Source organism: Tachysurus fulvidraco, chromosome 5 (genome assembly GCF_022655615.1).
Source record: "Tachysurus fulvidraco isolate hzauxx_2018 chromosome 5, HZAU_PFXX_2.0, whole genome shotgun sequence".
Taxonomy (NCBI): domain Eukaryota; kingdom Metazoa; phylum Chordata; class Actinopteri; order Siluriformes; family Bagridae; genus Tachysurus; species Tachysurus fulvidraco.
This window is the reverse complement of record NC_062522.1, coordinates 18,240,602-18,252,975: the sequence shown is the minus strand read 5'-3', so window position 1 is coordinate 18,252,975 and position 12,374 is coordinate 18,240,602. Positions and strand designations below refer to the sequence as shown.

Here is a 12,374-nt window from a genome sequence, read left to right as displayed (position 1 = left end):
AAGCTGAAAGAACGTTACAGAGGAATCGGTTGTGGCATAGACGCAACAAAACAGATGATCATGTTTGCAAACATAATATAAAACTCCAGATGCTGCAGCTGTAGCTCCAGCCACATACAGCAGGGAATAAGTGAAAAATCTGCTGTCTGATCATGGGTATAACCCATACAATGATATATTTTAGAGCCATAGTAGGAGGTTCAATGAATGACTGAAGCTCTGCTTCTTTTTCGCACTTTTTCAGATTGGATATGTTAGGTAATTAACCTTAGTCTCTTGGAAAGGAAGCAATGAATACAATTTTTGTCAGATCGAAATGATGAATAAAATAAATTGAAATGTTTATCACGAGTTTATTTAAGTCACATGACACAGGAATTCCAACATTGTTTATCATGGGGTTGTACAGTACAGTACCAGTAATCCTTATCAAGTTGGATATTTTAATTGAAGTGCTTTAAACAGTCATTAATATACTTATAAATGATTATGGGCTTATAGAGGAGAATTAATGCTCTGAATTGTTCGCTACAACAGTGTACAGTAATTTCTGTGTGTCTGATTACTGTACAGCAATTACACCTGAATGTAACTAATGTACATTAAACAAATATTCCTAGTGGAGAAACTTCAGTATTGAATACATTTTGACAATGATCTGTTTGTTAGCATCAGTGGGATTTTCAATAGCAAATAGAATATAATCCATTGAAAAGAGACAGGAAATTAGTTATTCAAGATGGTAGGTTTATTGTGAAGGAATCACAGTCGTTTAGGTGTTACAGCTTGACAAATGCTAAAAAAATTCTGCAGGAATGGCATTTCAACTAAACATGTTATAGCAAAGTCAGCCATAAATTCAAATGATCAGATTTATAATCTTTAAGATTATAAGATTTACAAATTGGTTGTTCACTTCATGATTATTTAAGCAAAGTTCAGGTGATGATGTTCAGGTTCTAATGTTGAAATGTGTTCACATTAAAACATCATTGGTGGTAATTTAGCTGCCACCTAAAACCATTTTAACCCATTTTTACAAATATGGTACCTTGAGTGAAAGTTATAGTTATTAATATATTACAATAATAAATTCTTCATGAATGGCAAGATTCTAGGTTCCATATACAGTAGGTGTTGATCTTATACTATAAGCTGCTTTAATAGGGATTCTCAATATATAATAAGCTTCTAAATATGGCTCGGGAACAATCTAACTCTTTAGCTACAGTTTAGCTGAAACTCAGTGTGCACAAATAATACACGGGTTTGATTACAATCAAAAATCCACCTCTTTCCAAGTTTTCTAGTTCATCACAGTTCATTGTGAACATGGCTTTGTGAAGAGGTAGGGAACCCAGGTTTGTACATTTGTACAAATGTACAAGTGATGAAATAATGGCCTCTATTTTTGAGAAAATGTGTCGTGGTGTGGGATTACTGTAGTATTTTTTATTTTCATTTTTGGCATTTGGCAGACTCCAGAGAAACTTACAAGTTATCTCATTTATACAAAAAGAATAAAAAGTGCTGTTTAAGGTTACGGGCCTTGTCCATGGGTCCACCAGTGGCAGCTTGGTGGTCATATAGGTCAGTATCTTAACTACTGAGCTACCACTGCCCACAAATGACATAATTATGAAAGTCTACACAATTGCCTTGATCATTATATTAAGGACCGATATTTGACTCTGTCATTATCAGGACTAATTAGAAAATTGTGCTTCCTTTCTTTTCTGGGTGATAATTTGTTTCTAAATAAAGCTGCTGTGAAATCACTGATACGCATGTGTTTAATTAGACTGATTCTTCTGAGACATTTACTGTAAGGGAGCTGAGGGAGATTTGCTAAGTTGTAATTACAGGTTGATGAGTTTATGTCTAAAGATAAAGTGCTTACATTTATACATCCTTAATCATGAAGATTTCATTTTAAAACACCAGTGCTCCATTCCTTTGTTTTCTACAGGTCATGGATAGAAGACGCTGTTTATTCTGATTATCACAAATCTCTCTTCTTATAGCTGCTCGCTCCCCAATAGACTTCTAGAGTATTTATATCACAGCGACTTTGCATGTTCTGAAGTCTTTCACAGTAAATCTGTGAGAAATGTTGAGTGAGAAGAATGGCACTTAATGATGATGTCATCCCAGGCGTAATAAGAAGAGGTAAGAGTCGAGATGATTCTTCTGAAAAGTCGGAGGAAGAGGAGCAATGCATACATAATTCCATTCAGCTGAGATGAGAATGGATTTTTTTGGTATTACACCCCTTCCTCAGCTGGCGTGAATTAGCGCCGTGTCCTGATTTGCTTGCCAGAGAATAACTGATCTGCTTTGTCATGTCTCTAACTCTTCCCCAGCCAATGGGATGACAAACACTGTTATGTCATCGCCTGATCCCAGTCTGTCATTAGGCAGCCTCCAACCCCGCTCTTTCAGAACGCCACGTGACCTCATTAGGAGATCCTGAGCAGCCAAAGTATACCTTTCACAGAAAGAAAATCAGAATATATAAAGTAAGTATACAAATCTCTCTCTTTGTCACTCTCTCTCTATATATGTACATAGCACCTCTTTGCTATAATGTCTGTGTTTCCCCTTCTCTGAAATCAGTCTGAAACGTATATAACTTGCCTCATCTCTGACATTTTTAGTTTTTACATCGCTCTTGCAGGTGTTGTCAGTTATTTCATATGGCTGGTTTATCTAGATATTTACATTTTATTCATAATCACTGGATATCTATCAAGCTTAAAGTAAAAAATAGTTCAATATTTACCCTGCTTGCACGTGGTTAAGGAGATATTGAAAAAGAAGTGAAAGGTTAAAAGTACCTCATTGGGTCATTAGGCTCACAGGTGGATAGAAATTTATTCACTGAATCTGCTACTTCTCTGTCAGAAGTCACATCCCACAATCCATCCGTTCCCATTATGAGGACGTCATCAGTACCATGCTTATGCTCAGAAATATTGTATACTTTCACCTGAACATACAACAACAAAGCAAAATAAGGAATAAGTATAAAGCTGACACAGTCTCTGTTAGATGTTACATGTTAAATGTATAACACACCCAAAAAAACTGCAACACCTTTTATTTCAATATATGGATGGATGACTCAGAAAATGAATGAAAAGAGCAGACCATAGGATGGCAGAAGTGGATAATGACAGGAAAAAACAATACAATAATTGTACGGCTGCGGTTAAAAACCTACCTCTGGACAGCAGGATAGGAAAGGTTTGATATGAATGTTTGAGTTGTACACTTTTAGATCATGATCTCCTAAACCACGTGTTACTCCAATCGTAGCCATGACTCGGGCCTATGAACGCACACACATGCAGACACAAAACCCTTTTATAAAAACACAGTACAACAAAACATTTTAGGAAAAAATGGTAACACTCCTGCTTTGGATGAGCAATGAACAGAAATAAAAGTGCAGCTCCACTGAGACTCCATTCATTCTATATCATTTTCATATGACATAAGGTACATCAGTCTAATTAAGATTATTAAAGATTGTGTATATTGCTCCTTTCAACTGATTACCTTTTTCCCCTCTCCATAAATAAGGGGGAACTTGAGGTCATCTTCAACAATTGTCTTATATGCCCTGTAATCAAGAAATTGCAATGCATCATCTCTAAGACAAATGAAAAAATATAGCCATAATCTCACATACTGATTTAATAATAATAATAATAATAATAATAATAATAATAATAATAATAATATCAACAACCACAATAATAATAATTATTATTGTTATTATTATTATTATTATTATTATTATTATAAAAGGGACAATATTATGTACAAATAACAATGTGCAACCTCATACAGATATACTTACCACCCCGTCATAGTATGGTCTCTAAATAGCATCTTCTTGCCTAACTCATTGTGCTGAATGCGTCGGGGAAACTCAATGTGTGTGAACTCATTCCCAAGCAGTTCTGGTTTAAGGAATCCCTGTAAACACCACAAAGCGGATAAAGCAGTTATTACTTTAAGTACTTGCAGAGCTTCTTCTCTAAGAAACCCTTATATTTATCACTACACTTTTGATCAGCATTTTCCATAAATAAACCTGAGGTGATTCTTTCCTTTTTAAAAGCCATTCCCATTTAGTGATGATCAAATCATCAGGTCAGTATAACTAATGATATGGTCTTTGGTTTAGGTTTGGTTAAAAAATCTGTGATTTGTGCATCTGTGCATGTGTGATACTGTAGTTAAGAAACTCACCAGGTACTGTAGCCGCTGTCTCTCACTCTCTGGTGTGAACTCGTTAGACATGGGAATAATCTCATCGTTGCGAACAATTATGGCTCTGAAATGCAGATAGAAGATCTTTAATGTTCAGAAACTTTAAGTGGAAACAGGACTGTGCTTTTTTCAACAGCATCCCAGGAAATTACGAAAGCTGTACATATTTGTAATATGTGTATGCCTTCATTCTTCATTACCTGCTGTCACCTGCATTTGCTACGTAGAGTTTCCCTAACAAATGCACAGCAGTCAAGGCACAACATCCTCCAGAAATGCTGTAAGATGCCTTCTCCTTTTCAATGAGGTCATCCTGCATAATAGAGACACCAGAATATTACATTTAAACAAAAATACACAGTACTGTCCGTAAGTAATCATGCCAGTTCCTTTGGTTTTTGGCTCTGTGGTGCAGCTCTGTGTGACATGGACACATTATATGAAATAATGACAAAAGGCATAGGGTTTGAGAATTTATTAAAAGACAAACCCATATCAGGTATTACAGGCTTCTTTTTAATGATGTTTTTCCCATTTTAGATGGAAGTAAGTAAAAAAATGGCTATGTGCTGCTGTGTCATTGAAGAATGTCAAAGAGAGCTAGGAAAATGACTGAAATGGTGTGGCATTTCTATCTGAATTCTACTCTGTCTCAGCATGGCAGCCAAATAATTGTCACTGACACTAAAGCAAAACATCATGGTGCTGCTTTAATTAATCACATTCAATGTGAAAAAAACCTGCCAAAAATAGTATGTGAAAATTAGTTTTTTTTTTTTTTGCTAACAAGTATGGAAGTAGATAGGGGCTTTGCAATACTAAACACACCGGTGATCATAAATGACCATAGAATCAGCAGAAGTTCTGTTTATAGCATAATAAAATATTAGTATATATTTGTATAATCTGGTAAATGAACGGATATGACCTATATTAACATTTGATAGACTAGTTTGATAACTTGATAGAGTTGATATGTTTTGGTTCAGATAATCCAAATTTCGCAAATCCCATTGCTTACTCTTGTAAGCAGCTAGTCTGGCTAGTTATGTATGTGGTCTATATATAAACGATACTAAATTTCTCGACCTTAATGTAGGCCTGAAAGTATCAAACCGATTAAACTCTCCAGTTCAGTACTGAGAATATATTTGTGATCAATATTAGGCTCAGTGTCAGGTATTTTAAATCCTGGAACCTAATGCTCTCACCATCTGTTTGAAGGCATTCTCTATGATTCCCATCACCAGGCTTTCCAAACTGACAGCCTTCTCCATGTGGAACCGAGCAATGGGATCTACAGGCCCATCCTGGTCTTCTGCATCCATGCAAGATCCCTTCTTTTGCTCAGCCTGATAGGGACTCCCATTCTTAGCTAGGCAGATGGGTGGTGGGTTGCTCTGATTCTCCAAAAGATGAGCTACTTCACACAAACGGTCTCGGATGAGACGATGGAGGATTTTGGAGGCCATGAGAGCAGCTCCAGAGCCAGCGTGGCCATCAAATACACCCCAGAAATGCAAAGGGATACCCGTGGTGTCCTTTAGAAAATGAGAGAAAGATGGCTAGTGGTGTGAAAGGACAGGAGTATATGTACACAGTCAGAATAAAGGTTGTCACTAGATTTGTCACAGGGTTCAAGTGTTCCTCTGATAGTAATAAGCAACATATGTAATTTAGGAAACAAAAATGCACTGCTACAGTACCTGTTTCTCAGTAGAGAAAGGGTAAACAGGAAAGAGACATTTCACACATTTGTTCTCCCAAAGAACATATTCACATTTAATATAACATAATATTGAATGTATTATGAATTCAATTCAAGATTTTTCTATTTGTTATGCAAAAGAATGCATTTAACTGCACTGTACCTTACTATTTAGTGCTATAAAAGCTACTGATTACAAAATTCTATTTGCTCTTCCTTGTGCAACCTGAAGGAATGAACTCAGATTAAAACCTTTGCTTAAGTTTGGAAACCCAGAAAATTCAAATGGAGATTCTGATATACTCAAAGCAGCCCATCTGGCACCAACAACCATGCCACAATTACAGTCACAGAGATCATACTTTTTCCCCATTCTGATGTTTGAACAATAACTGAAACTTTTGACCTGTATATGCATCATTTTCTGCATTTACTGCCTCATGATTGGTTACTCGCATAAATAAGCAGTTGTACAAGTGTTCCTATTAAAGTGCTGTAAATAAATTGATCACAAGTTTAGTGTGGAGAGTAGTGGATGAGAGTCTGCGTAGTCAAGAAAAGAAGGGAGTCAAGAAGTTTTTATAGAAGTATATAGAAGTTATTATAAAGGCAGTGTACTATTGTTTACAATCTATTTCAGAACTACAAGATAAGACAGTCCAAATGTGAGAACATGAATGAGGATCCTGAAACTGAAACTGAGATGAACCTGCTTTCTGTGACTGAACTGTATTGTTCTGAGAACTAGTAATTCTTACCCCACTGTCCTCTAGCAGCACAGAGGCACGTTGCTGTTTGCTAGTGAGCTTCTTCACGTATAGCACGTCACATGAGGCCTGGTCCTCATTCAGCATACTCTTTCCTGCATTTACAACCCTAAAAGAAAGAGAAAGAGGAAGTTTATCACTATAGTCAAATTCAACTCATCATCAAATTGTATTTTCAACTATCCTCAAGTAACCTTGATAAAACTTAGGGCTTAGGGATCCTAGGGCTTGACTGAGTGAGATTAAAAATATATTACAGATAAAGTCAAGTAAAAATGCATTAGGGCATTTAAAATATTCAGAAAATTACATGATGAATGATTGCTCAAAGCATTAAAATTGACCACACTGAGAATAGATGAGCTAAAGCACAATAGCAGAGACAGACTGCATTCAAAACCCTAATCCATGCCTAACAGTGACCAGATTTGATAGTGTATAAAATATTCATCAGAAGAGGTCTCAATCATATTCAAAATGAATTTCAAATATTAATTACTTTTTTAAAACCTACATTAAATAGCAATTTCCATGCATGTGGCTATGGATCCCTAGATTAATACATATTCATATTCATTTGGACTCTTCCTTCATTGCTGCATTCATCAACATTTTGCAGATCTTCCTTTAGAATTATAGTGAGCATGAGTAAGTTTTTTATTTAAATCTTACTTCGTTTTTTGAGTAAACAGAAACACCAAACGATCCTCGTATCAGAAATCTCTGTTTTCAGGAAATAGCATCTCTGCACTCAGTTCCTGGGAAAACCCTTCAGATGGTGAAATCGTATACTATATATATTTCTGAAAAGTACAGACTTTATTTGTGCTTCTCTTTTTCAAGTATTTCAACCACAAGTGATCACTAATTTGTGATGAAAGCATGCATGAATGACACAGACACAGAGATATTACCAGTGGCTTCTGCTTCAAACATTGCGTAACCTATCACGCTAATCATTATTATCATAATGTACACTTTGTGAGGATTGCATTGTCAGGAATTTTTAGATATCATTTAATTTGGTGCTTAGTTAGCCTTATGTGAACTGCTCTCAAATGAGGAAGTAGGGACCTTGTCTACAAGTTCCTCTTCTGAGGTTGCAAGAGCTAACAACAGTATTACTGAAAGCAAAGTTTCTGTTTAACATTATTTTCCGTTAGACAACAGACCAGTCCATGGGCTCAGTTTATTGTCTTTCATCTGCATAATAAAGGCAGGACATTTGGGGGCTTAACATGTTGTGTATTATTGTCTAAATGTATATAAGTCTAGCTAACTGCTCCAAAAATATAGATAAAGCTTTATAAATAATATCATATAAATAAAACATGAGCACGGATAACTAGTATGAAATAAAATGTGTTTAATCTTCTAAGAGGTGATAAAACTCTCAGAATAAGTGTTACCTCAAATGCAAGAACTCAGTATTTTTTTAAGTGTATAAGAATGTGAACATCACGACTGAGTACTTAAATAAAGTATTTTAGGAAACTAGAAAGTAGTCTAGTCGAGAACCCTCGAAGCAAATGGCATACAGAATAGCTTTTTACTGTGGGATGCCTAGCTATGACATCAAGCACCACTCCAGATCTGTAAGGTGAACTGGAGATAATGTGGTATAGAAGCCTTCTGAGCTAGACAATAGACTACTAATTAATGTATCATGTTTCAGATCAATGATTTAACTCTCGACAGGACAAACACTAAGTGCACCATTAACATGATGTGGTAGCTACAAAGTCACATCATTTCAGCCACTATTAGAAAGCCCTTTCAGTGCTTTTTGGCTTCTCGTATGAAACGTGTAGGGTGTTCTGTAGGTCGGGAGGTATTTATGCTTTGGGTCAGAAAATGTTAGGAGCAAGACACTGGATGAAATAGTGCTTATACCACTCACAATGTTTTAGCAATATAGCACAAAGAAATATTAACAACAGACTTACAGTGATGCTTTAACAGTGTTTGATCATTTATCTTTAGTAAATGTCAGGGTCACTGTGGTTTAAATTAGGGTACTAGTATATTAGGCCTACAATTTATTATATATAATTAATTGGGAATATAAGCAACTATATTTGTTAGAAAATGTTATGGTATGGGTACCGGCAGTACCAGCAGATTGTACCAGCAGAATTCAAAAAATAGTTGTGCGCACATCTGTATTTCACAAACCCAAACCAAAACACACTTCTTTAAAAACAGATTGTTTACTCTGTCTGAGTGGAGAATTGTATGTTCTCCCCATTCTCAAATGGATTTTATCTTCTATGTGTTACTATGGGTGTGTGTGATGTCCCGTGATTTCCTTATAACGATACAAGCTCACACATAATTAAATTTTGATAGAGAGATCAGACAATTTCAGTTTCCAGTAGATGCTATCATCATTTTGAAGTTCACATATTTACAGTACTTATAGAATGTCCTGCCTATGTTGACTGTGCTATCCACGAGATTAAAAAACTAGTGGTGTTTCTCATTTCTCTATTGCTCTTCCACATTTTCCTTCCTTGCTTCCCTAAATATTTCCTGGCTCCCCCACAATAAGGATGCCATGAAAAGATTCAGAAAATACAGCTGTTTTTTTAAAGCTGTAATGTCTGTTCCCGGACATAATAATTGCTGTGATTGCAAATTTTATTAACAAATCATTTCAAATATTAGGAAGCAAGCCAATGACAAGCAGACAGATTTTGTTTGGATTTTAGTAAAACAAGGATATCATTTAGAATGCAGATCATTGCCACTGTTGGCCTTGAGTCTTTTTCTAAAGATGTCTACACAGTGTCATATATGCTTTCTTAGAGCTCAATAACTTTATATCACACTTTTTATCTAGAGTTTTATCTAACCTGACTATGATTATGTAGCATAAGTGTCAAATCAAATTTTGTAGAAGTAAAAGTAAAAAGGTGAATCCTTTTGATTCCCTATAGAATACTCTTTACATACATTTTCTACTACTTCCCACTTAATAGTTAAATGAGAAATAGTTAAAATGAGAAACAGACAGTCAACTCAGTTCCAAGAACTGTACTGTCATAAGATGAAACTCTGCTCTAGGTCTGGTCCCTTAAGTCAGTGATGCCATTCTTCCAGGGATGGTTTTCAGTTAACAGCCTTCTTTTTCCAATACCAAATGTCAAAAAAATATGCAGGTAAAGAAGATGGCCATATTTAGGTTGGGGTAGTTTCAGTTTCTTCACCCACAACAGTCTACATAGTTTGCACACAATGGTATGAGGTTTCTGAGGATTAAAATGCCTTATCCTGATTTAAACTGACTGGAAGGCAACTTTAACACAAATAACAATTCTTTAAATTCATGGTGATCAGAAGAGCATCTCAGAATGCACACCACATGAAACCTCGAGGCAGATGACCACATTGGGTTCCTGTTACTCCTCAGTCAGTCAAGATCAGGAATCTGTGGGAATTCACAGACTGAAACTAGTCAGCTGAAGATGAAGACCAGGCAACATATTTACAATCTTCCAATTCAACACATTCACATACTGAAGCAGATATGAGCTCTATAAGCATGTGCAGCTATTTGGGAGAAATGTTGAGAAGATGTGCTAAGATTCTTGGATGTTTGATAATATAACCTGGGGTTCAGTGAGAAATCATGGGTTGAGAAACAATTTTGCCAAAACTGATTTAAGACTACATAAAGGGGCACCTGTGAAAACCTACTGTAACAGTATCAGACTTCATGATACATCATGTAATTATGTAATTATCATAAACTTGGCTAAGGTTGCACAAAATAATATTGTGTATATAATGTAGCCATTAGGAATTTTGCATAGATAAAGGTAACTACTCATAAGGTACAGTACTAATGGTACTAGTGGCCTTGTCTCATCACAGTAGACTGTAAAGATGACTCTATCACTATTCTGAAGAAAACAACAACAAACCAAACTGCACTAAAACACACTGACCCAATAACACTATTTGGTTTGTCCTACTTTCATGAATATATCATCTTAATCCAAATATATACATATAATCATACAATACAACTCTATGTGTAATCCCCAGAACTGAACCTGAAAGAGGACTTCTGTTCTTATAGTTTGCCAAATATCTAAGTGAAATTCAGTGATATTGTAACAGATGGCAAAGGCATCCATTCACAATCCACCAAACAAAACAATAGCTTGCTTTGCATTTTGCTGTTCGGTTCCGAAATAAACAGCTTGGCTTTCCAGTCTGCCCCCTGATCACGTGACTCGCTTCTGCCTCACTCTTGCGTTTTCATGTTTAAACTTTAAGCAAATCGGGTGTGGTGTGAGTACGCTTACTGGTTAGACAGAGCACGGTCAGTACATGTAATAGCCTGCATATGCCGCAGTTTAGTTTAGACTCCTGAACGCTTTATATCACCAGGCAGCCGAGCCTGCTGAGCTCGCAACCTACGTCATCATTACACACTTAGAGATGGCGCATGGGGCTTAGAGCGTGACGTTCGCTATAAAGAAAAGCGTCGAATCAATACTTACGGTGGTTAAAATGGCTCCAGATACATTTAAATAAACATTGTAATAAGTTCATTTAACATTGTATATAACACCCTTTTAGCTGCGCATTGGGGATCTACTGCATTGATCTGAGATTTGCCCTTGGATGTATAATGTCTCTCAGCATCACTGAACCGAACCGTTGCGTCTGTAGCGCATGCAGTCACCTCGCAGTGAATGAATGACCCATAACGGAATGTGCATGCACAAGAACCATAAATGACCTGCGACTTACTCTGCGTATCCTGTGCGCCAGGGCATCTTGGCGTCTCTCCGTGGTGTAATGACGGGCCGGGATGCGTGTTCAGCCGCATACTGCACCAACTCAGCGCTCAGCTCCAGAAACTCGGGCCGCGCGTAAGGGAAGCGCGGAGGCAAAGAATCCGCTCCGCTCTGCTGCTGCTGCTGCTGCTGAGGATGATGATGATGGTGGTGGTGGTGGCCGTGTGGAACTATGCCGCCCACCAGCGAGGACATGGCATTTTTCACTTTACTAATCATTGCGGCGCGGTGTTACACAGCGCGTAAATGCTAAAAGCGAACACAGAGCTGCGCAGCGGACGAGGCGCGGTGCAGGAACCCAGCGCTCCTCAACTCGTGTGACGTTCTAACAAACGATGGCCTCCTCATAGCGGAAAAAAAATTAGCTGTGTATCATCCGAAAGGCTTTGAGGAAGTACAGAAGTTCTGCCTGTCGGTCTGGTCGCTGGAAAGGGGATGTCTTTACAACGTGTGCAAAAACAAGGGAGGGGGGAAGCAGGAGAAAGAGGCAGTGACGCCGCGACGTATCCACAACGACCGAGACACTGATACTATAACTAACTATTATTATTATTATTATTTCTAATATAAAAATGACAACAACAAAGATCATTATTCTAATAAATCATCAAAGTGTAGGAAATAGCTACGAGATTACCATAGATTTCCTAATTAACACATAAACATCATACAGAAATCCCCCCAGCTTTGTGAGGTACATCAGCACCATCACAGTGTCATTGCCACTGCAATTTCAGGTGATAAAGATAAAGGTGCAAATAAAGATTGCTCAGTTGTGGTGGTTCTATATAATCCCCTTTTTAAAAA

General features: G+C 37.0%; 1 protein-coding gene across 1 annotated transcript; it reads right to left on the bottom strand.

Moving 5' to 3' along the window:
* Window positions 1-333: 333 nt before the first annotated feature.
* Window positions 334-12,012, bottom strand: ppm1j (protein phosphatase, Mg2+/Mn2+ dependent, 1J). Its single transcript, XM_027147295.2, has 10 exons — window positions 11,521-12,012; window positions 6,748-6,865; window positions 5,493-5,822; window positions 4,482-4,594; window positions 4,261-4,345; window positions 3,866-3,984; window positions 3,562-3,625; window positions 3,224-3,331; window positions 2,838-2,989; window positions 334-2,488 (listed from the first exon to the last, which is right to left on the bottom strand). Exons 1-10 carry the CDS (start codon window positions 11,784-11,786, stop codon window positions 2,341-2,343), a joined length of 1,503 nt encoding a protein of 500 aa, XP_027003096.1. The 5' UTR covers window positions 11,787-12,012; the 3' UTR covers window positions 334-2,340.
* Between the last annotated feature and the right edge of the window lie 362 nt (window positions 12,013-12,374).

Coding starts and splice junctions, on each gene's coding strand:
- ppm1j (XM_027147295.2), bottom strand. CDS start 11,786: ATGATTAGTAAAGTGAAAAATGCCATGTCCTCGCTGGTGGGCGGCATA. Junction 6,866..11,520: donor TGGCGCACAGGATACGCAGA/GTAAGTCGCAGG, acceptor TCTTTCTTTTAG/GGTTGTAAATGCAGGAAAGA. Junction 3,985..4,260: donor GACAGCGGCTACAGTACCTG/GTGAGTTTCTTA, acceptor TGGTGTTTACAG/GGATTCCTTAAACCAGAACT.